Source organism: Eptatretus burgeri, chromosome 15, assembly GCF_056783735.1.
Source record: "Eptatretus burgeri isolate ZD-2024b chromosome 15, Ebu_testis_v1, whole genome shotgun sequence".
NCBI classification, from domain to species: domain Eukaryota; kingdom Metazoa; phylum Chordata; class Myxini; order Myxiniformes; family Myxinidae; genus Eptatretus; species Eptatretus burgeri.
In genome coordinates, this window is record NC_140975.1 from 33,368,447 (window position 1) to 33,393,273 (window position 24,827).

General features: G+C 48.4%; 1 protein-coding gene across 1 annotated transcript; it reads left to right on the forward strand.

Annotated features, from left to right (window-relative positions):
• The first annotated feature begins 896 nt into the window (after positions 1–896).
• On the forward strand, positions 897–19,197 carry RPS2 (ribosomal protein S2). The gene is made up of 8 exons (XM_085857404.1): positions 897–919; positions 1,181–1,312; positions 3,778–3,867; positions 7,431–7,538; positions 7,650–7,823; positions 7,955–8,114; positions 17,344–17,435; positions 19,069–19,197. Exons 2-8 carry the CDS (start codon positions 1,184–1,186, stop codon positions 19,132–19,134), a joined length of 819 nt encoding a protein of 272 aa, XP_085713530.1. The 5' UTR covers positions 897–919; positions 1,181–1,183; the 3' UTR covers positions 19,135–19,197.
• The last annotated feature ends 5,630 nt before the right edge of the window (positions 19,198–24,827 follow it).

Here is a 24,827-nt window from a genome sequence, read left to right on the forward strand (position 1 = left end):
ACATTTTTTTTTTACTGATTACTAAAAATACAAAAGCGAGCGAATGAGGGTTCGCAGTCGAGCTGATTTATGTACACCTGCAGTTGTACTGAAGGTCCGTGCGGTTAACTGCGGAGCATCAGAGGTCATAACGTTGAGAATAACTAAATATAATGATAACCAAAAGAATGAAAAACAAAAGTAGTATTTATTGGGACAAAAAATATATTATTTTCATTGAAAGATGTTTCACGTGCAAAGCCAACAACAAGGTTGACATTGTGTGTCATAAGGAAATCAGACGCTCGTTGAGGCCATTCAGCCCATCATGCCTGCGCCACATCAACACCAAACCCATTCGCCAACACCAGATCAAAATAAGAAAATGCAAAATGTTATTTTTTTTATTTTTTTAATATCAGGTGTTTTTTGTTGTTGTAGTTTTTGTAAATTTCCCCCCTTCTTTTTAGGGGAGAGCCGTGGGCTTGGGTAAAAAAAAAAAAATGGTTCCAGGTACCTGTCTAATTCTAATTTAAACTTTTCTCCTGTTTCTGCTGCCGCTACCTTTCCAGGGAGACCATTCCATGCATTAACTACTCTGAGTGAAAGTCCCCTACCTCACGATAGTCATTGTGGCTCTCACGAAATTCCTGTGCAATAACTTAAACAATAAAAAATACAATAAAGATATTATTATTTTTCTTTTTGAAGCTCATTATCGTTGACTTCCCGGATTCGATGCTGATATGCCTTGTGGATAGTAAAACGTGGAGACTCAAACACTCAATATTGAGGTTTAAAATGTGCAGTTAAATTGGATCGGGAGAAACGCGAGTCCGTTCATTTTGTATCGCAGATTTATTCTCAACTCTCGCGAGATTTGGTACTTGGGCTTGTGCGCATGCGCGCGGTCTTCAATTTATTCTGAATCAGTCATCACGTGAGTCGTGTGTTTTTTGGTAAATGGGTCTTGGTGTTATAATCCGTAGTAATCTTCCGTCAGGTTATAACGTCCATAATTTCGCTTAATCGTCCAACGCTATGAACCAGATTGTCGATGTTGTTGATTTTGTTTTGAGGGTTTTTTTGTGTTTTGTTTTCGGGAATCGTTCGCGTGTTCAAATTGCGAGAAAAATGGCGGACCAAGGCCTTGTGGCTGTGATGCCGAACACTCGTGTAACCACGGCCTTTACTCCTGCAGCAAATGGCGGACGACGCCGGTGGTCGGGGTGGATTTCGTGGCGGCTTTGGCTCTGGGTCTCGGGGCCGTGGCCGAGGGAGAGGACGCGGGAGAGGACGCGGGAGAGGTCGTGGTAAGATCGAAGAGAAAGAGGTTAGTGAGGATTCGAGGAGTTTCCTCGTTTGGATTGACGCTCCTCACAGCCAGGCCTTGTTTTTAACGCGGTTTCCATCGTTAAATCGCTTTGTTGCATTGACGTTTCGCCAGGTTTTTTTTTGTTTTGTTTACTGTTCTATACCACGTGTTCTCGTCTTGAGGTTTATTTTAATTTTTTTGTACACCTTGATTCTCCACCCCACCCCCCCTCTACCCTCCCCCCTCCTCCGCTCTACCCCCTCCTCCGCTCTACCCCCTCCTCCTCCGCTCTACCCCCTCCTCCTCCGCTCTACCCCCTCCTCCTCCGCTCTACCCCCTCCTCCTCCGCTCTCCCCCCCTCCTCCTCCGCTCTACCCCCTCCTCCTCCGCTCTACCCCCTCCTCCTCCGCTCTCTCCTCCTCCGCTGACCCCCTCCTCCTCCTCCCCCTCCTCCTCCGCTCTACCTCCTCCTCCACCCTCCTCCTCCTCCGCCCACTTCTCCTCCATTGACCCCCCTCCTCCTCCGCTCTACCCCCTCCTCCTCCGCCGACCCTCCTCCTCCGCTCTACCCCCTCCTCCTCCGCTGACCCCCTCCTCCTCCATTGACCCCCTCCTCCTCCTCCCCCCTCCTCCTCCGCCGACTCCTCACCCCTCCTCCTCCTCCTCCTCTCTCGACCTCCTCCTCCGCTCGACTTCTCCTCCTCCGACTTCTCCTCCTCCGCCGACCCCCTCCTCCTCCGCTTGACCCCCTCCTCCTCCGTCTCTCCTCCTCCGCCGACCCCCTCCTCCTCCGCTCTACCCCCCCTCCTCCTCCGCTCTACCCCCCTCCTCCTCCGCTCTACCCCCTCCTCCTCCGCTCGACCCCCTCCTCCTCCGCTCTACCCCCTCCTCCTCCGCCGACCCCTCCTCCTCCGCCCACCCCCTCCTCCTCCGCCGACCCCCTCCTCCTCCGCTCTACCCCCTCCTCCTCCGCTGACCCCTCCTCCTCCGCCCACCCCTCCTCCTCCACCCCCTCCTCCTCCTCTCCCCTCCTCCTCCGACCCCTCCTCCTCCTCCTCCTCCGCTCTACCCCCTCCTCCTCCGCCCTACCCCCTCCTCCTCCGCTCTACCCCCTCCTCCTCCGCTCTACCCCTCCTCCTCCGCTGACTCCCCTCCTCCTCCATTGACCCCCTCCTCCTCCATCGACCCCCTCCTCCTCCTCCGCTCTACCCCTCCTCCTCCGCTCTACCCCCTCCTCCTCCATTGACCCCTCCTCCTCCATTGACTTCTCCTCCTCCTGACCTCCTCCATTGACTTCTCCTCCTCCATTGACTTCTCCTCCTCCATTGACTTCTCCTCCTCCATTGACTTCTCCTCCTCTCCTCCTCCATTGACCCCTCCTCCTCCATTGACTTCCTCCTCCTCCGCCGACTTCTCCTCCTCCTCCTCCGCTCTACCTCCTCCTCCTCCGACTTCTCCTCCTCCATGACTTCTCCTCCTCCATTGACCCCCTCCTCCTCCATTGACTTCTCCTCCTCCGACTTCTCCTCCTCCATTGACTCCCTCCTCCTCCTCGACTTCTCCTCCTCCATTGACTCCTCCTCCTCCATTGACTTCTCCTCCTCCATTGACCCTCCTCCTCCATGACCCCTCCTCCTCCGCCCACCCCCTCCTCCTCCGCTCTACCCCCTCCTCCTCCGCTCTACCCCCCTCCTCCTCCGACCCTCCTCCTCCACTCCCCTCCTCCTTGACTCTCCTCCCTCCTCCTCCGCTCTACCCCTCCTCCTCCTCCTCCGCTCTACCCCCCTCCTCCTCCGCTCTACCCCCTCCTCCTCCGCCGACTCCCCCTCCTCCTCCGCTCTACCCCCTCCTCCTCCGCCCACCCCCTCCTCCTCCGCTCTACCCCCTCCTCCTCCGCCCACCCCCTCCTCCTCCGCCCACCCCTCCTCCTCCGCCCACCTCCTCCTCCGCTCTACCCCCTCCTCCTCCGCTCTACCCCTCCTCCTCCGCACCCCCTCCTCCTCCGCTCTACCCCCTCCTCCTCCGCTCTACCCCCTCCTCCTCCGCTCTACCCCCCCTCCTCCTCCGCTCTACCCCCTCCTCCTCCGCTCTACCCCCTCCTCCTCCGCTCTACCCCCTCCTCCTCCGCTCTACCCCCTCCTCCTCCGCTCTACCCCCTCCTCCTCCGCTCTACCCCCTCCTCCTCCGCTCTACCCCCTCCTCCTCCGCTCTACCCCCCTCCTCCTCCGCTCTACCCCCCTCCTCCTCCGCCCACCCCCTGCTCCTCCGCTCTACCCCCTCCTCCTCCGCTCTACCCCCTCCTCCTCCGCTCTACCCCCTCCTCCTCTCCGCTCTACCCCCTCCTCCTCCGCTCTACCCCCCCTCCTCCTCCGCTCTACCCCCTCCTCCTCCGCTCTACCCCCTGCTCCTCCGCTCTACCCCCTCCTCCTCCGCTCTACCCCCCCTCCTCCTCCGCTCTACCCCCCCTCTCCCTTCTCTTTCAGTGGGTGCCAGTAACCAAACTTGGTCGCCTTGTGAAGGACTTGAAGATAAAGTCTTTGGAAGAAATTTATTTGTTTTCACTTCCAATCAAGGTGAATGTTTTTTTTTTGTTTTTTTTTAATTATTGTTTTCTCCCCTGCTGTCTGGACTGCAGGAGAACCAATGCACGTGCTGATATCGATTGTAGGGTGTTTACTGTTTCGTGCTGTGGGGAGTGACTGTCATGTTCCTTCTCGCCTTGTACTTCATTTTTAGCATACCTGGACTTTAGTCAGGTGAGCTTATGCGATCAAGCAGTGTCCGTAGGTGAGGTGAGGTCGACCGCATCAAAATCTGCATTCAATAAGAGGTCTATGGGAAGCTGGGGGGTTGAACCTCCCTCCCCCTCCCCTAAAATAGGTATTTGCTTTCCACTCTGAATCTACACACACAATTTTGATGAAACTTGACCACAACCTTCATCACCAAGTAATGTACCAAAGTGTATTGCCTGCACCAAAATCTGCACTCGTTTATGGAGTCTATTGGGGAGGGGGGTCTGACCCCCACCCCCATCCCCCAAGAAAAATACAAGGTATTTGCTCTCTCCTCTTAACTGCACACAATTTAAATGAAACTTGACCACAACTTTCATCACCCTTGATGTGCCAAAGTTTGTTCACAGCATTGAAATTCAGTCTCGAGGGATCTGCGGGGGGGGGGGGGGGTTGAGTGACTTCCTTTTGATTCAGGTGAGCCTCTGGACAGGTGGTCTGATTTATTTATTTATTTTTAATTCATTTATTTTTATTTTTTAAAACATTCACCAGAGTTGAGAGTGTTGCATTTGGGTATGTTTGTTTGTCTGTCTGTCTCATGTTTGTTTGTCCATAACTGCTTGTCAGATTGAGACAAATTTTCACCATACTCCGAGTGACGACTCGCATAGAATGTTTTAATGATAATTATGATGTCATAGGTCGTGTTGTGTGGCAGCCATGTTGGAAAAATGGAAATGCTTTGTACCTCTATCTCTGAAGCTGTACCAAGGAAAAAAAATTGAAACTTGGCACGTAAGCAAGTGCATGGCATGTTTTTATTTTATTTATTTGACATCGTAATTGTCCATTTCGAACACTATATCTGATCAGTATGAAAAATTGAGGGTTATCTTGGGATAAATTGGCCCACAGAAAAAAAATTTGATGTCGGTCACATGATTCAGCAGATATATAGTATATATAATCTTTTAAAGCCTTCAAATACAGTATCTTTGAAGTGGCTTAACAGATCTAGGTGAAACTTTACACGTATCACCGCCTACCCATGTGGAACAAAATGTTCACATGGTTTGGCAGCCATATTGGATTTACCCTGAAACTTATAAAAAAAATCTTTTTTTCTCCAGAACGACTGAATTGATCGAGGGGAAACTTCACACAAATGTTCCACAAGCCTTGGGAAGACCAGGGTATTCACAAATAATTGTCACATGGTCTGACAGCCATATTGGATTGAGCAAAAAATGTTTAAACAAGCTCAAATGAGCAAAGATCCTCGTCCTCTTAATGATGTCATAAAAACGAATATGACGTCATTGTGATGTATCAGGTTTGTGATAAATTATCTGTGCTAATGCCCGACTTGATTCCCGCAAACAAAATTCAAACAGCTTGCCTAGTTTTGGAGATAATTTTTTAGGCGATTTCCATTAGTGGAGATATTTTGACATCGTCTTCTTTTTTTTTTTTTTTTCTAGGAGGAATTTTCTAAATCGGAGATGGTTATGGTCTGCGCGTGGTATTTTTACATATACAGTATATGCCAAGTTTTAGTGCAGAGAGTGCAGGCAGGAGGGAGTGGGTGGAGAAGAGTTGCAGGAGTGATTTGTGACAGAAGGGTAGCTGCAAGAGGGAAGGGGAAAGTATACAAGACGGTAGTGAGACCAGCTATGTTGTATGGTTTGGAGGCGGTGGCACTAACAATAAGACAGGAAGCAGAGCTGGAGGTGGCAGAGTTAAAGATGCTGCGATTCTCGTTGGGAGTGACGAGGATGGACAGGATAAGAAATGAGTATATTCGAGGGACAGCGCAGGTAGGACGGTTTGGAGACAAAGTGAGAGAGGCGAGATTGAGATGGTTTGGACATGTGCGCAGGAGGGAAACGGAGTATATCGGGGGAAGGATGTTGAAGATGGAGCCGCCAGGCAGGAGGAGAAGAGGAAGGCCAAAGAAGAGGTTTATGGATACGGTGAGGGCGGACATGCGGGTGGTTGGAGTGTCAATGGAAGATGTGGAGGATAGAGCGAAATGGAGACGGTTGATCCGCTGTGGCGACCCCTAACGGGAGCAAGCCGAAAGAGGAGGAGGAGGAGGAGGAGGAGGAGGAAGAAGAAGAGTATATGCCAAGTTTTAGGAAGTTTCGGAGATAATGGTATAGGCGATTTCCATTAGCGGCGATATTATGACGTCAACTTTTTTTTTTCTAGGAAGAATTTCCAAAATCGGAGATGGTTACTGCCTGCGTGTGGGCTTTCTGCATATACATGGCAAGTTTCACGAAGATCCGATGAAAAAATGGTTGTGAAACAAAAAATAGGAATGATGTCAAATAAATTGATTTGACGTCATAGTGATGGATCATATGTGTGGTAATTAATCTCTGCTAATGCCCTGTTCGATTCCCGCAAACAGAATTCAAAAAGCTTGCCTAGTTTCGGAGATAATTTTTTTCGGCGATTTCCATTAGCGGAGATATTTTGATGTCATAAATTTTTTTTCTGGGAGGAATTGTCAAAATCGGAGATGGTTACTGTCTGCGCAGGGTATTTTTACATATATATGTCAACTTTCAGGAAGTTTCGATGAAAACTGTAGGCTGTGAAACAAAAAAGTCCACAAGAAGAAGATGAAGAACAACAACGTGAGTAAGACTTGGAGATCCTCCACGAGGATCTAAAAAAAACTCTTTTGAACCACTTCATCAATCGTTGTGAAACTTCACAATTCTGATCGAGTAATGATGGGGAATATATGTTTAAAATTTAAATCTCAGCAGACGCATTGTCTCGCAACCAAAATTATTAAAACATTTTTGAATTGAGGTAACACCAGTACACAAATCAAGTCCTGGCATTTGTCTGTAGTCTCTGATTGCTCTCTTTCTTGTTAAATTTTATGAATGGTAGCTTGCTGAAGTACATTGGTGGTCTGATTGTGGTAGTTTAATAGCCATTCATGTGGATAAGGATGTTTGGTTGGTTTGCAAGAACATCTGGATCAGGAGGATTGTGGCAGTGAAGAGGGTGGATAGGAGGATGGATAGATAAACTGAGGGAGGAGATTGGTGTGCAGATTAGTTTGATGGGAGATTGGTGTGGATGGGGGAGAGCGAATGGCAGAGTGCGGATAAGTTAAGGGAGCAAGGTAGGAGGAAAAAAGGTAGACTGTGGTTGAGGTGTGAGGATTAGTATCAGTAAGTTGGGGGTGGTTGGAGAGTGGAGATGGTTTGCTTCAGGCAGGGGGAGGTGGAGGAGTATTGTAGTCAAAGCAGGGCAGAAGGTTGGTGCCATCAGACCTCACCCTTTAAAAAGCGAGGAAGAAGAAGATTGTTTACAAGGAGCAGATGTGTGTGCTTAGCATGATGCTGATGTGCTGCCATCGGTTGTTGCTTCAGGAGTTTGAGATCATCGATTTCTTCCTGGGTACCCAGCTCAAAGATGAAGTTCTGAAGATCATGCCAGTGCAGAAGCAAACGAGAGCAGGACAGCGCACACGGTTCAAGGTTTGCCTCAAGATTTGCTGTTATGTTTACTGGATTTTGTATCAGCTCAAACATTTGTGCGATCACTTGCATTGCTCCAGCTACACGACAGTAACCTTTTTGCATTTCCAGGCTTTTGTCGCCATTGGGGATTTCAATGGACACATTGGCCTTGGGGTCAAATGCTCCAAGGAGGTGGCGACAGCAATCCGCGGTGCTATTGTCTTGGCAAAGCTATCGATCATACCTGTTCGTCGAGGATACTGGGGGAATAAGATTGGCAAACCACACACAGTGCCCTGTAAGGTATACTTCACTTTCATCTTAGTCACCCCCTCTGACTCCTCCTCACCCCCCCCCAAAAAGTCCCTTCCCCAGAGCAGCTTTTCTTGTGACCGACGGCTGTGACGTTGCCGTATGTGCATGTCTGCGAACAGCTGACTGGTCACTGTGGCTCCGTGCTGCTCCGTCTGATTCCGGCCCCGCGAGGCACGGGCATTGTTTCTGCTCCCGTGCCTAAAAAGCTTCTGCAAATGGCTGGGATTGACGATTGTTACACCACCTCCAGGGGCTGCACCGCCACGCTCGGAAACTTCGGTACGGTTCCTTCATTGACGGCTCGTTGTTTAACCTCGACTTCGGTGATTGGTTGGATTTTTTTTTTTTTTTTCTCGTGCTGGTCATTTTATTCCATGCAAGTGTTTGTGCAGAGACTAAACAGATATATATATATATATATATATATATATATATATATATATATATATATATATATGTATATATATATGTATATGTATATGTATATATATATATATATATATATATATATATATATATATATATATATATATATATATATTGTTGCGGTATTCGCGCCCGCCGGCGTGCTGACGGCCACGTAACTCGAGTCGCGGCACGTCGCCCACCGGACGGACAATCCAGTCGTGACCCTCTCGGACTAACGCCGGGAACCAGTCACGGGTGGACCTTTCGGTCTCACCGCGATCGAGCCAATCAGCCCCCGCGTGGGATAGGGTTGCTCGCCAAATTCGACCTACCTAAGTACCCACGCGGAGGGTAGACCGGGCGATCGCACCTCGCCGCAGGTCGACTTCGGACACGGGCCACTTAAGCGACCCGTTCCGTACTATCAGAATAACCGAGCGGTGTTATCGTCGACCTCGACGGTTCGATTAATTATCGGGCGTATTCAGCCCACTACCAACCCTTTACGTGAAGCAAGATGAGGATTCAATGGGAGAAATGACGAAGCGAAGCGGGAAACAGTTCAACACAAAGCACATTTATTCGCGGCACACGGGAAGCACACATATACAATTCCACCAAATGCACACAGAAAAGACACAATGCAATTTACACAAAAAGCAAATGTAAAAGCGAAAACACAATGCAGAGCTAATACCGACTACCGAGCACACGGCAACACTTATACAATTCTACCTCACAGACGGCGCCGACAACACATACCCAAAACCAAGGAAAAGAAATACCCTCAAGAATGAGGCGGGCCTGAGGCCGAGACCGGGTCGCGCCTACCCGTCTGGTGATGAGACGCGGAGCGGCGATGGCGCCCCAACCCCGCGGGCCTCGCGGACAGTGTCTGGCAGGGGGTGGGAAAAGGGGCCCCCTTGGTCGCACTATCTCAGCGCGGGGGGAAACAGGAGGGGGTTGCTGATGCTCGGGGTATAGAGGATCTTTATTATGTGCGACGAGCGTCTCCACCTCGGCCAGGTCGCGCTGTCGGCCTCCCTCGGGTGCAGCTTCCTGCACGACGCGAGCACCCCCTCGTCTGGTGTCGCCGCCTTTCCACAGCTCCGTCCCCTCCGTTCCGCACACGACGAGCAGCTCCACCGCCCGCGAAGTCTTGACTCTCTGTTTCCGACTCTCCTACTCTCCTACTCTTCGCCTCTGGACTCTCGACTCTCTTCCTCTCCGCCTCTGGACTCTCTTCCTCTCCCCGTTGGACTCTCTTGGACTGACTAACACGGTCCTTTTATCCGCCCCGTAACTTCGCCCTCTCATCTTTGACCCCCTCCCTTCGACCTTTCACCTCGCTCCCCATTGGCCCGAGAAAAAGTGGGCGTGAAGGCTTTTTGATCCACAAATTTGCATATATCGATCGCCCTGGGGGCGGGGCCAATTCGCCCCTCGCTCACCGATTGGACGGCAAAAAGTGGGCGTGTGTCGTTTTTGATCCGTTTTTGAAGCAAAATCCGTGATTTTGTACACGCTGTTCGACGCGCGCCCTGCACGAGTCCAACACCGGTACCCACAGCGGGGCAAGAACGGTGGCGATGCTACGGTTGCGAGGTGTGACGGGAAGGTCGTGGCGGTTGTGGTGAAGCGGCGTTTGTGGTTGGTGGTTGATGTTGTGGTTGTGGTGGTAATCATGGCGGTTGGTCCAAAATAAAGATAGCAAAAGAAAAACGGCTATACTGAAGTCACAGCACGCATAAATGACATGTATTCCCACTAGACAACGGGTTTGGGCCTAACTACACATTTACTTACCGAGATACCTCACCTAAGGGACCTGAATGGTGGTTTGCGAATTTGGTAACCACAACACTACCCCCTCCCCTTTTTACAGACTCGTCCCGAGTCGTCAAATTTTCGTGTGCCATCATGTGTAGTTTTCCCCAAGTACATTTTACCTACGGATCCCTGAGTGCGACATTCATGGTATTCGTGTCCCCAAAATAAATAACCTGAGGGCTGCGTAACCACCTAAACAAACTCACTCACACGGACGACTTAAATAAAATTGCCGGCGCTAGACAGACATGCCGGGGGCGCACTCATATTTACAGTACATCTTAACCTTAACTTACAAATTTTACACTAAACCATGGCCCAGGATCATTGAACTCTGCAAAAAGAAAGCAGTTAGCAGGGAGCCAGGCTGCCCGCATGCAGTCTCTGACTCAAACAATGCAGGTGACAGGGAACGTGGCTGGCTGCTCACACGCAGTCCAAGGCCTTCCCTTTTGAACTGAACGCAGTGAACCACAACGGTGCATGGGCCGCACAAACGTAGTCTCCGTGCCAGCTCAAGTGGCACACGCAATGAGCACAACGAATGGATGCATGAACGGTTTGAACTGAATGCAGTGAACCACAACGGTGCATGGGCTGCTCAAACGCAGTCTCCGTGCCAGCTCAAGTGGCACACGCAATGAGCACAACGAATGGATGCATGGACACAAACACGGTGCACGGGCCGCCACTGCAGGCCCGTGTTGTAGCTGCCAACAGGGCAGTTCTCGCAGCTTGCAAACTGTTGCCTTGATCCTGGCGCACATGGAAATGAACAGGGGGGGGGCAAAGCAAAATTGAACGGGGCTGGTGAACATGGGCAGTGGGCATGGCATGGCAAAGGCAGCAGGCAAACACAGCCCGCAGAAGAAGGCCGCTGCAGGCAAACACAGCCCGCAGAACCAGGCCGGCACAGGCCTCGAAGAAAAACAGCCAGCAGATGAACTGGCCGGCACAGGCCTTGCAGCACACAGCTGCCGATGAAGTTGGCCGGCCTCCGCCTTGAAGCAAAACACGGCCAGCCGATGAAGTTGGCCAGCCTTTGCCGTTCAATGGAGGTTGGTGGAGGGAGTGCGGTGGTGCTGGCCACTTGGAAGGCGGGCTCGGACCTACCTACCTGTCTCCCTCCCACCTATCGCCTTTGCCTGTCACTGTACATACCCACTCCCTTAATTTGTCCAAACCCCAATTTAGCCCCAACTTATTTATTTTTTATTTTTACTTTTATGTTTACTTCCCCTCTATAAATCGTCCCCTAACCCCCTTTATCGTCCTTGTTCGGCTAACCTATTCTGTCACCTAGCCTACTCCCAACCCCTACGTTCCCTTCCCAGAGGGGAACAAGGGAGAGCTTACGTCCTGTGTCGAGGCCCAACGAAGCCTCAGAATGGCCTCCCCAGAGTTCGGCGATCTATAACCAAAGTGGGTCCAGCGGCCCACAACGACAGCGAGGGGATGGATGGTGCGGAGGGGTACATCTCCTAATCTACCCTAACCATTTAACTGTTAAACTACCCCGGGGCTTTCAACAAGCGCCTCTCGCTTAAACTATTGGTTCTAACAACCCAGATTCCCGTCGCCTGTGTTGGTGTCCTCACAATTTCGGGCCTCGCCCCCCAATTTTCTCTCCGTGCCCTCACACGGTCTCCTGGCTGGGACACGTGGCTCCCTTTGGCAGGCATGACCCTCTGCCGATTCTCCCGCTATGGCACCCCCGGGCACTACACTGCCTCCGAGCCTACCAGCTCCCTAACACCGGGGAGTACCCCCATGGCACCTCCCCTGAAACGCACACGTGGCAGGCCGGCCTCCCGGGCCCCTTTCCGAGGGTCACCCGTGCCCACAACACTGCCCACGCGGCTAATGGCGCCCCGGGCCCCCGCACCAAGCAGGCGCACCCGTGCCCACTACTCTATCCCGGCCCCCCATGGGCCCTTGGCCTACCGCGGCCGACTAGCCTGGTGCCCGGGGTACCCACTCAGCGATACTCACCTTTCGCAGCCATGCTCCCAAGCCCGTCAACAGGGCTCCTGCACCCCTCCAAATGGGTTTCGAGCCTACATTCCCACCAACAGCAAAACGACCTCCATTTTTCAATTTGACTAACCCCCTAACTCACTTTATACTGACCCCGGGGTCCCTTGGGCGGGAGTCACTCCTCCCCCCAATCACTCATCGCACCATGCATTCCCCATTCACTCCACACACACAGACCCGCTGGCCTCACTCACTCACCATGTACTCACCTCTCAACTCTTCAACACTTCAACACACACACCACTGAACTCTGCCATCCTTCTAACTACCTCCCCTAACTAACTCGTGCTCCCACGTCGTCCCTTATACTACAGCACGTTCCTTTTAACACTACGTAGCTAAGCTACGTCCCCTCTACACATTCACAAGTCTGTCACTGTCTCCTAATAATCCCATTTTATTTCCCAACCTAAATCTCGCTACAATCCCTCTAACTAATCCATTCCACGGACTCCATGAGTACTTACCCCTGCCCCATGAAGTCGGTCTAACTAAGCTAACCCTTCCCCCTAACTAGTTTTCATCCTGTGCCCAGGTAAGGGGGTCTTCCACCCCTTGCCCAGGAATCCTTTGCACCCGAAAGTGAGGCTTGCTTTTTTTTCTTTTTTTTTTCATGCGCAGCACCTGCGGGGCAACTCGCGCACTTTGCACCTGCCCGTGACGTCATGCAGCTGCACGTGTTCCTCGTCCCTCCTTGGACGGTACCATCCGGCAGAGATACCCCTCCTGCCGGATTCCAACCACACGTGCAGCTATGACGTCACCGTGCGCATAAAAAAAAACAAGCCCCACGTCTCGAGGGGTTCCCCACGCGAACACATGTGCTTTGCCCGTTGGAGCTTAACACACACGATCGCGTGGAGAACCCGTCCGGTCCAAATCCATTTACCTGCCTAAACTTTGTCCGTCCGCGGGATCGGCAAATCCACCGCGTGCGTTTCCGGACCGGGACTTCACTCTCGCAAGCGAGCACGTGGCGGTCTCATGCGTTGCACAGCACGAACCGCGTGCTCACTGCTGGGTGAACCCGGCACGGTCCTCGAAACAACCACAGCCGCTACTCGGCTTTCTCTCCTTACATGTCGCCGTCGTCGCCATTCGACCCACGCACACCTGCGTGTTACGACGCACACAGTCCACTCCATCACATTCACACCGGGAGACGCGGCTGCGTGCTCCCGCATGCCAACCGACATCTCCCTCTCATACCGCTCTCTCACGCACACGGTCTCCCTTGCACACAGCGACCTTGCACACAGCCGTTCACTCACGCGTGCGGGGGCACTCACCCGCGGTGCCTCACTCGCACTCCGTGCCTCATCCACACATGCGGGAGCACTCACCCGCGGTGCCTCATCCACACACAGCATGCTGGGAAGCACACACTCGCCACCACACCACTCACACGTGGTGCCTCACTCGCACTCCGTGCCTCATCCACACACGCGGGGGCACTCACCCGCGGTGCCCCATCCACACTCGGCGTGCTGGGAAGCACGTACTCTGGCACCATCGCCACCACACCACTCACACACGGGGTCGCTTCCACACACGGGGACGCACTCACACCCTGCACCACACACACCGGGACAACCACACTGGGGATTCGTGTCCCCACAAGGGTCTCCGGGGCCTCTATACCCCCCAAGCTCTCCGTGCACCCGTCCACAGCACTCGTCCCCTCAACCTCGCAAAACACGACCGAACTCACCTGGTCGTGACTCGCCTCAAGGTGGCATACTACCTCCCCTTGTTCCTGGAGGAGGCCATCCAGATGCTCGCACTGGGTCTCCACCCAGTCCACCAGCTCACCCCCATTATCCTCCACTACCTCTGTGTGTGTGTGCGTCACTTACCCCGTCTTCCTCGTGTAGTCTTTCCTCTATTTTTTCTATCTCCCGTGTCTCTGCCAACTCTTCACCCTTTACCTCCCTTGTCTCAACTATTATTTCCTTTGTCACGGCCTTCATGCCCGCCTGCAGGCATCGGCCCATGTTCTGCGTCTCACCCCGCAGCTTTTTCGTTCCTTCCTTCATTTGCTGTGTACTCGCATCGATCTTTTCGTTCATGCTTTTTATTTCGTTTTTTATTTCCGCATTCATTTGTGCCAGCATGGTGAATAGCTGGGCCATGTCGGATGCACTCAAGTGAGCCGTTTCGGCAGGGGTTGGGGAAGGGTCTTGGTGGAGAGGGGGGGGGAGGTGTCATACACCGCGGCCGCTGCCGCACCCACCTCGGGCCCTGGGTTCAGTTGGGCGAGTCCGTGTTCCTGCACAATCAACATTTCCTGCTCGGGGATTCCATCCTGGACCATGGACTCTACATTACTACACATATACATTTCTAATACCCCCGGCTCCCGCTCGCCTTGAAACGCCATCTTGCTTCTCGTGAAGGGTTAATTTAACTCGCTCGTAATTTGGAGGGAATCGGGGGTCGCTTCTCTCACCCCTGGACCGATTCCCGTGAATTTAGCCGGAGACAGGAGAGCCCGTTTTCCTGTTCTCCGATACCAGTGCCGCGAGGAGGGCGATGAGTTTATATCGCACGACCTGACACCAGTGTTGCGGTATTCGCGCCCGCCGGCGTGCTGACGGCCACGTAACTCGAGTCGCGGCACGTCGCCCACCGGACGGACAATCCAGTCGTGACCCTCTCGGACTAACGCCGGGAACCAGTCACGGGTGGACCTTTCGGTCTCACCGCGATCGAGCCAATCAGCCCCCGCGTGGGATAGGGTTGCTCGCCAAATTCGACCTACCTAAGTACCCATGCGGAGGGTAGACCGGGCGATCGCACCTCGCCGCAGGTCGACTTCGGACACGGGCCACTTAAGCGACCCGTTCCGTACTATCAGAATAACCGAGCGGTGTTATCGTCGACCTCGATGGTTCGATTAATTATCGGGCGTATTCAGCCCACTACCAACCCTTTACGTGAAGCAAGATGAGGATTCATTGGGAGAAATGACGAAGCGAAGCGGGAAACAGTTCAACACAAAGCACATTTATTCGCGGCACACGGGAAGCACACATATACAATTCCACCAAATGCACACAGAAAAGACACAATGCAATTTACACAAAAAGCAAATGTAAAAGCGAAAACACCATGCAGAGCTAATACCGACTACCGAGCACACGGCAACACTTATACAATTCTACCTCACAGACGGCGCCGACAACACATACCCAAAACCAAGGAAAAGAAATACCCTCAAGAATGAGGCGGGCCTGAGGCCGAGACCGGGTCGCGCCTACCCGTCTGGTGATGAGACGCGGAGCGGCGATGGCGCCCCAACCCCGCGGGCCTCGCGGACAGTGTCTGGCAGGGGGTGGGAAAGGGGCCCCCTTGGTCGCACTATCTCAGCGCGGGGGGAAACAGGAGGGGGTTGCTGATGCTTGGGGTATAGAGGATCTTTATTATGTGCGACGAGCGTCTCCACCTCGGCCAGGTCGCGCTGTCGGCCTCCCTCGGGTGCAGCTTCCTGCACGACGCGAGCACCCCCTCGTCTGGTGTCGCCGCCTTTCCACAGCTCCGTCCCCTCCGTTCCGCACACGACGAGCAGCTCCACCGCCCGCGAAGTCTTGACTCTCTGTTTCCGACTCTCCTACTCTCCAACTCTTCGCCTCTGGACTCTCGACTCTCTTCCTCTCCGCCTCTGGACTCTCTTCCTCTCCCCGTTGGACTCTCTTGGACTGACGAACACGGTCCTTTTATCCGCCCCGTAACTTCGCCCTCTCATCTTTGACCCCCTCCCTTCGACCTTTCACCTCGCTCCCCATTGGCCCGAGAAAAAGTGGGCGTGAAGGCTTTTTGATCCACAAATTTGCATATATCGATCGCCCTGGGGGCGGGGCCAATTCGCCCCTCGCTCACCGATTGGACGGCAAAAAGTGGGCGTGTCGTTTTTGATCCGTTTTTGAAGCACAAAATCCGTGATTTTGTACACGCTGTTCGACGCGCGCCCTGCACGAGTCCAACACCGGTACCCACAGCGGGGCAAGAACGGTGGCGATGCTACGGTTGCGAGGTGTGACGGGAAGGTCGTGGCGGTTGTGGTGAAGCGGCGTTTGTGGTTGGTGGTTGATGTTGTGGTTGTGGTGGTAATCATGGCGGTTGGTCCAAAATAAAGATAGCAAAAGAAAAACGGCTATACTGAAGTCGCAGCACGCATAAATGACATGTATTCCCACTAGACAACGGGTTTGGGCCTAACTACACATGTACTTACCGAGATACCTCACCTAAGGGACCTGAATGGTGGTTTGCGAATTTGGTAACCACAACAATATATATATATATATATATATATATATATATATATATATATATATATATATATATATATATATATATATATATATATATATATATATATATATATATATATATATATATATATATATATATATATATTTGTTCACGAGTCAGTAAGTGACCACTATATTCGTTTTGGGTGTTTGTCTGTCTGTCCCGAGCATAGCTCCGTGGGTTTTGATAAAATTAGGGTGAGAGCTTTGTATCATGATCTAGATGTGTTTTCCGGAGAATGGGCGTGCTGCGCCCATTATGGGCGGAGCCACGCCCAAAAAACGTGTTTTTAGGGGGTAGCCAGTTTCAAGTTGAATCTTCTCCAAGGGGGTTTGTCGAATCTGGCAGGGGTTTCAGTATTTTGTTAGCACAATGGCACCTGCATAGCCCCATGGAGCTCGTTTTTTTTTTTGTTTTTTTTCTTCTTTCTTCTTTTTCGTGTCAAGGTCACAAACTTAGAAAATGTCAAAAAAATCAATCCATCGGGCATCGAGCCTCTAGGGTTTTCAACTGTTTCGAATGAAAGTTGGTATGCAAGTGGTGCTTTTCGAGTACTACACCTTTCATCATTTATGTTTTTCCCGATTCCCGCCAGTTTGCCCGTGGCGTCCCCTCGAAGGTCAAAAAATAAAAAAGGCAAACAGTGTACATTGCTCGTGAACCATCGCCGTCTCCAGACTTGTATTATATAAAATCTCGAGTATATGTGTGTGTGTGTGTGGTTTTAATGTTGGTTGTCTGTAAGAGATTTGGAGCTAAATTTTCTGGGCTCTTTGATCTTCACGATTATTCTGATTATTCTTCACCATTGATAAAACTTGTTAACAGTCATTTTTGATGTCATTGAATTCCGTGTTGTCGGGAGACTCGTCGTTTTTGTACACTGAAGCTCGGTGTGTATATATATATATGTTTGCAGCAAAGGCAACGTTTGATGCCATCTCCAAGACTTACAGTTACCTGACTCCAGATTTGTGGAAGGAGACTCAGTTCACCAAGGCTCCTTATCAGGTAACATTCCGACAGCATTGACCCTTCCAATCATGGCTGCTTTTGCATCAACTGGAAGGGCACTCAGTCGAGCGTATACCCCCCACCACACAATGCCTGATTCACAAGAACATATCGAGCCCAATACATTTTTCAAATATCTTGCGACAGTTTTTGTCCCCATCTCTCGATGCTGAAGAATCACTTTAAATTCGGATCTTCACCAAAATTGAATCGATTCGTCCTTGTCACACACCCAACATGTCCACCAAGTTTTTGTCTGAATCTATCCACAACTTTTTGAGATGTTGTGCTTTCTTTCATTTTTGGCCTGATCTCTCAATGGTGAAAAATCTTTATTTTTTTTTTTTTAATTCTAGTTTCCGGATCAGGATCTTCACCAAAATCGAATCTGTTCGCCTTGCCACACACCCAACCTGTCCACAACTTTTTGAGATATCCTGCACACAGACAGACAAAGGGGTGAAAACATTACCTCCTCCACCTTCGGTGGTGGAGGCAAAAAGTGTAACAAATGCAAAAACTAATTGTCGGGTGTAATTTATTTTTAAAATAGATGTGTTTTAACGGCCACAGTTATTCCCACCTTGTTCTGGAATTGGCCGGGATAAGTTTTTGGCTCAAGTCTTCCTGGAACTGGTTGGTCAGGCCTGACGTTCGACTATGTATTTGGAGCACGAATTTGTAATTTGTTCAAGGTGCCGGTGGGAGCTCGCTTACAGTTCGCGAAGCACATCATGGAAATGTTCACGTAGCAGACCATCCATCTGAGGGACGGCGCACATTGAATCGCTGCCTGTGAAACAGGGATAAGTTTATAGCCAGGTCGGGATTCAAACCCAGGCTCGCTGGCTTGAAGGCAAGTTGCGTACCTCTCAGCCATCCTGACAGCCCTCAGTAATTTCAAATCTATATAGAATTAAATTCTCATCATTTTACGGGATACATGTCATTTCCAGGCACCCTCGTTTCATCAGCATTACCCTGAGGCTTCTCTTGCATCGTCGTGCGATTATGCGAAGCTTTTGGCCATTCCGTTAATGCGGACATCACATGATAATCGAATCTGTGATTGTATCGCTTTTTTCTTGATTGATTTCCAACCTATTTTGGTTCCACGTATGTTGCTACTGCTCACATGATTATAAAGGAATGACAGTCAAATTTGATGTGGTGAAAGCGATGATTGATAGTATGGGCACAGGGGATCTTCTTTAGCGCCCAGTTATTCCCTCTCTTGTGGGGTTGACCAGGGGAAGTCTGGTTTGAGTCTTGCACAAGCTGGCTGGCCAGGCCTGACGTTCCATTAAGGTTAGGGCCGGAATTTGGCCATGGTGCCAGCGATGGGTCACCTACTTTGTGAGAGAAGTGTGGGCACAGGGATAGACATGGAAAATGGGATGCTGGAACCATTTCTGGATGTCAAACTCTGCTTTATAATTATCAGGTGTTTGGAAAGTAGTGTTAAGAATGTTCAGAGGTGGTGTGGTTGGGTTTGGCCTTGTCATTTGTGCATGCGCTGCTCAGACTTGCTGACTTTATGCATTGGAACTGTATGGTACATGCTGCTCTGCATCAGGGCTTCAAAATGGTTCTTTGAAACTGAGTTGCTGTATTTTATTTTATTTTCCAGGAATACAGTGACCACTTGGCAAAGACCCACACCAAGGTGATGGTGCAGAAAGCCCAAGTGTCGTGAATCCATTGTCATTCAGCTTTGGTATCTCCCTGATGATGCAAATAAAAGGCCGATAATCTGGAAGTGTCTCTCACTTATTAAAAAGATGCCGTCCAAATCGATTTTGTATCTGCCAGCTGCCTGGGACATTTTAACAGGCTTTGTCTTGACCTCTGTCACTTGATTTGAAAACCAGCCTTTTTGTGTTAGATGACAGCTTCTATTATATATATATATATATATATATATATATATATATATATATATATATATATATATATATATATATGTATATGTAATGTATGTATATGTATATGTATATATATGTATGTGAAGCTTGGTCTTGGTGTGCGTCCATCCATAACCAATTATACACCCAATCTGCAAACATTATGGTATAGATGGGTGGGTTTCCATTTACATTAAAACAAAAAGTTCTTTTCTTTTATAATGTTTCATTCAGTCCTGTTTATCATGTCAATTGGATTCATTCAGAAAGTGCTTACTGTGTTCAATCCTCTTTTAAAAAAAAATTCAACATTTTTTAATGACAGTCTTTGAAAAGCATCACAATAGCTTGCTCTATTTGCAACAGGATATGAACAACAAAAACAGCTGATATTTCAATGATTTATTTGCATCATTTTTAAAGGAATTTTTTTTTCTTTTTCTCTGAAAATCTGTCGGTTAAAACATACCATCTATTATGTAAGCGTAAAGAAAACAAAAGGCAATTTCCCTCTTTCCCTCTGCACTATTCTGCATACGTGAGGGGGGGTACGGACTGAGGCATGTGACCTCAATAATTCCTCTTGGGTGCATCCGTAAGAGGAACAGCTTTGCTCTTACTTGAAAAGGATTCAGGGAACTCTCAGGAAGTTTGTGACGCAAAAAAGGGAAGGAAGGTTTGTATGTGGGCACATGTGAAACTGCAAATGCCAACTTGGGGCGCTGGTTATCCCTGCACGGAGGGCAGCACCTTCCAGGAATGTTTTTTTGCTCTTGCCCCATAGATTGGTATTCTTGTAAGCAAAGCGACAGGTCTTACGTGCTAATTACTGTACTTCTGAAAGCTGCGTACAATACAAGTGTAATGGAGTGACATTTTAATTGCTCAACATCGTTAAGTCATCATATAATTGGTGTTTGGAATGCTTGATGAATATTTCTTTTTAACAGGAGGGTTTCTGGGTTTTTCTCAAACCAATTTTAACACCATTGGGGTAATGCTAATTTGGAGCAGTTTGGGAGGTCAGTGGTTCAGACCCTGGTTGAGGTTATATCAAAGACTTTAAACCTGGTATGTTCTGCTTCCTTGCTTGACTCAGGATTTAAAGAGGATAGAGCATGGACAAACTGTGAATGGCAATGGCAAACCACCTAGTATCGCCCTTGCCAAGAAACTGCTTCCCTCGCTCCAATGCCCTATCAAGAGTATGGTGCATCAAAAAATTGCATTTAATACCCAATTTAAATTTGGGTCAGGTAATATCTACCTTTAATTGTTTTTAATGAGCAGCATCTGCTCCATAGGGGAATGGCCAGGGGGGTTATCCTTATTCAAAATATCTCTCGCTGTGTAATTCAAAACATGTCACTATTAGAAAACATGGGGCCATGAATACTGCACTGTAAAAGGTGGGGACTTGGAATACCCTCTCCCATCGAGAGGATGTTGCATTGAGAATTTGCTTCCGCCCCCTTTCCAAGACCACCAGCAAAGATAAAAACACCCCTACACACCAATTGGGGTCATGCTGATCCTATGTAACAAGTCTGGATGGAATCGGGCAAGAACTGTTGGAGGAGAATGACATCCACTGGTTTTTAAATTATAGTAAGGACGAGCAAATACAACCCATCACTTTGCTGATGGGGGTATTGGGGGGGGGGGGAGGACATGGGAAGAGCTATGCTTCAACAAATGTTGCAATACTGTGGGAGGGAGGGGTGAGAGAGAGAGTATGAAAAGAAAGGAGAGGGGTAGAGGTGGGGTGAGTATTGAGAATGATGTGTTATGCTTAATGATCGAACACAAAAAAAAATCATGTCAGACCAACTGCACACACAACAACAGTTTCTAAAGTAATCTGCTGGCACATCTGCAAAAACAAGTCCCACTTCCAGAAAATTTGTGGGAACATGAACCAAAAGTAATCACTAAAAACATGGAAGTACCTGTACCAACCACTCACGTAAGATATAATGATCCTATCAAGCGTGAACATCGAAAACCAAGCATTGCGACCACGTATCACACAAGTACAAAAAACATTTCCAACCTGGCTTCCAAAGCCAGTCACCGACTGGGAATCCTCCATCGTGCAAAGTCCTTTCTCGGCCCACCTGAGCTCCTGACCACTTACAAAGCTTTTGTCCGGAGCCTGATAGAGTACTGCACTCCCCTCTGGGCTGGTGCTCCTGCCTCCCACCTTTCTCAGCTTCATGCTGTGGAAACCAAGGCATTTAGGATCATTGGTATCTCCTGCGGTGAGGCTGAGTTTGGGCCTCTCACTCTCTCTCAATGCAGGCAGGTCGGTGGTCTTTGTCTGCAACCATCTCTCTGGTCTCCCCCCCCCCCTCCCCACATTTCCGCAGGGCACTCAAGGTCTGTCAGCAACCCCCTTCTGGAAAAACTACCAAAATCTCGAATCACTTCTCATCTTCACTCTTTCATTCCTCTGTTTTCCTGCCTTTGGAATAAACTCACACTCTCTTCAATCCTATTCTTCCCTCCAGGCCTTTAATTAAGCTGTTCACCACCACCTTTTGTATTCCCCCATCCAAAACCTCGATTTTTTTTCTACCCCTGTTCATCCACCCCAAACCCACCTCCTTCAAATTCCCTGCTTTCCTGAAATATTAATCCTGAATTCCTAAAAATATTAATCCTAAATTCATGAAAGTCCCTGTAGTGTCCATCTTGTATTTGTCACCCCATCCCTCCCTTCAAACAGATCTAATGTCTCTTCCACATTGTTTTGTCCTTTCCTCTCCCACCCCTCTTGTCTCATGCCCCCCTTGCTGTGTATTGTGTTAGCTCTCATAAGAGTCTCAACAATGTGTACAAAAAAGAGAAGGCATTGCTGATTGAGGAATTAATACCAGTGATTTTGGACTAAACGATGCAGAAATCAAGAAAATGATCAAACACCATAGTAGAGTTCCCACAATAGGGTCCCGTGACCGTTTTTCCGGGACCAAGGTTTGGAGGTTGATTTGTCAATTTGAGGGTGCTGATTAAAATGAGCTGGGGTGAACCTCGTGAAAATGTGGGCAAACTCAGCCAGATGCGAAAATTAAAAATGGCCACCATGCTACTTCCAGTATATCAAAAATTGCATATCTTTGGTTCTCCATGTCCGATTTTTATGATTTTTGGGTCAAAATATGTTTTGAAGGTCAAGGATGTCATTATATATATATATATATATATATATATATATATATATATATATATATATATATATATATATATATTACCATTCCAGATTGTTATATTTAAGAGTTAAGTCACAAAATATGAAATATAACTTTTCGGGGGCCAAATCCAAGATTGTTGTCGAGTAACATCTGGAAAATAGTAAAAAATCAATTTTCTTCTCATAATATTATTGGCAGTGAATCTTTTCATGCAAGTAAATGTTTGTTTATATGTGGGAGTGCACAACAAATTGAGACAAGAAGAGAAGGACGCAATCATTGTCTATTTTCAGAACATGATGTGTACATAATATCAATTTCTCAACTTTTACACTGTTCAGGAAGGTTATACCATTCTTTTGTATGTCCCTCCTGTATTTTATCTAGAACAGTAATATGATGAAAGAATATCAACATTCCTTCATTTTGTCTGTAGAGCAACAGTGTTTCAATGGAAAAATGAAATAAAACATGAATTATCTGAATTCCTGGTAAGTATTCTTGTAATTTGCATTGACCAAAGTTTGATGTACTGTCCAAACTGTCTTATCGAAGACAGTCATAATAAAATAATATTAACAACTCTTATTTTGACTGTGGCAATGTTTTTACAGTTGTAAATTAAATGAAATGAAATCTCCATTTAAATACATACATGTAATCCTTCAGTCACTATCTGAGTCGCTGGCTCCAGTCACAAACTTCATCATTACTTTCAGCCTCATCATCGTGCAATAATGTCTGTTCTTGTTCAACCAAGTCATGTAAACTTCTTGGGAGTGCATCATGGGGACCTCACTGACACACATCTACCGTCTTTCATTGTCCATCCATGGTTGGTGGGATTTGAGGGTGCATCCGGCTTGTCATTGTTTAGTTGAATGTAAACTTGGTTGTTAACTCGCGTCACATGCAGATTGTGAGAATCTGGATCTGGTGGGATGCGGGACGTGGACTTGTTTTTCATCTGACCCCACTTCCGTGCTCTGGCTTCACCTAACGTTTTACTGATTGTGTCATTATAGATGTGTCTAATAGTGAATGTGGCCATTTGCTGAAGCACCTCTTATGTCACTGGAAGTGTTTTGCCAACATCTTTCAAAAGATTGCGTGCCTCCTGAGTTCCTGTTCCTTTTTCATAAACTGTGTTTTTCCCATGTCCATAGAAGCCAGATGTTGTATCAGATCCACTATGGATGTGTAATGGGATTAATATTTCAGCTACATCATCAGAGCAAAGGTCTCTGCAGCTGATGATTTTGTCTTTCCGTTTGATAGCAAGGGTGTCCTCCAGTTGATGTGCAGCATATGCAGAAAGAATCACTACATCTGTGTCCTCGGCATCAATCACGACTGTCTCCATTTTTCCTGCTTTTCGGATTTGCGAATAGATGAAGAACAGCATTGTGTCCGCCTCAATGTCCGCCTAACAGCATGCAAGCCAGATTGTTTTTGTCAATGATGCCTATGGTGTGGAAAATTCCATCAAAGACAGTGAGCATGAGCGTCGTAAATCCATGACAGCATATAGAGATGGGTCCAGAAATGTGTACATGAAAACATCAGATAGGTTTCCTGCCACAAAGAACTTCCAGGTGCTGTTCAGCAATCAGGGAAACAAACAAAGGCTGCAAAAGTTTCTAAAGGATGAGTTCACCAAGCTTGTAAAGAATCTATAGAGAAATTGACTGTGTACTCCATCACCAAAATTGTTGGAACATCTCCTCCAGAGAAAGGATGGAAGAATTTGAATGTCGTCACATTGAGGGTTTGATGAAGTTTGAAGATGAAGATGAAGCTGAAAGTAATGATGAAGTTTGACTGGAGCCAGCGACTCAGATAGTGACTGAAGGATTAAATGTATGTGTTTCAATGGAGATTTCATTTAATTTACAACTGTAAAAACATTGCCACAGTCAAAATATAATAGATGTTAATATTATTTTATTATGACTGTCTTAGATGAAAGACAGTTTGGACAGTACATCAAACTTTGGTCAATGCAAATTACAAGAATACTTACCGGGAAAGCGTCAATTACCAGGAATTCATATAATTCACGTTTTATTTCATTTTTCCATTGAAACACTGTTGCTCCACAGACAAAATGAAGGAATGTTGATATTCTTTCATCATATTACTGTTCTAGATAAAGTACAGGAGGGACATATAAAAGAATGGTATAACCTTCCTGAACAGTGTAAAAGTTGAGAAATTGATATTATGTACACATCATGTTCTGAAAATAAAGACAATGATTGCGTCCTTCTCTTCTTGTCTCAATTTGTTGT

Coding starts and splice junctions, on each gene's coding strand:
- RPS2 (XM_085857404.1), top strand. CDS start 1,184: ATGGCGGACGACGCCGGTGGTCGGGGTGGATTTCGTGGCGGCTTTGGC. Junction 7,539..7,649: donor GACAGCGCACACGGTTCAAG/GTTTGCCTCAAG, acceptor TTGCATTTCCAG/GCTTTTGTCGCCATTGGGGA. Junction 8,115..17,343: donor CGCCACGCTCGGAAACTTCG/GTACGGTTCCTT, acceptor ATATGTTTGCAG/CAAAGGCAACGTTTGATGCC.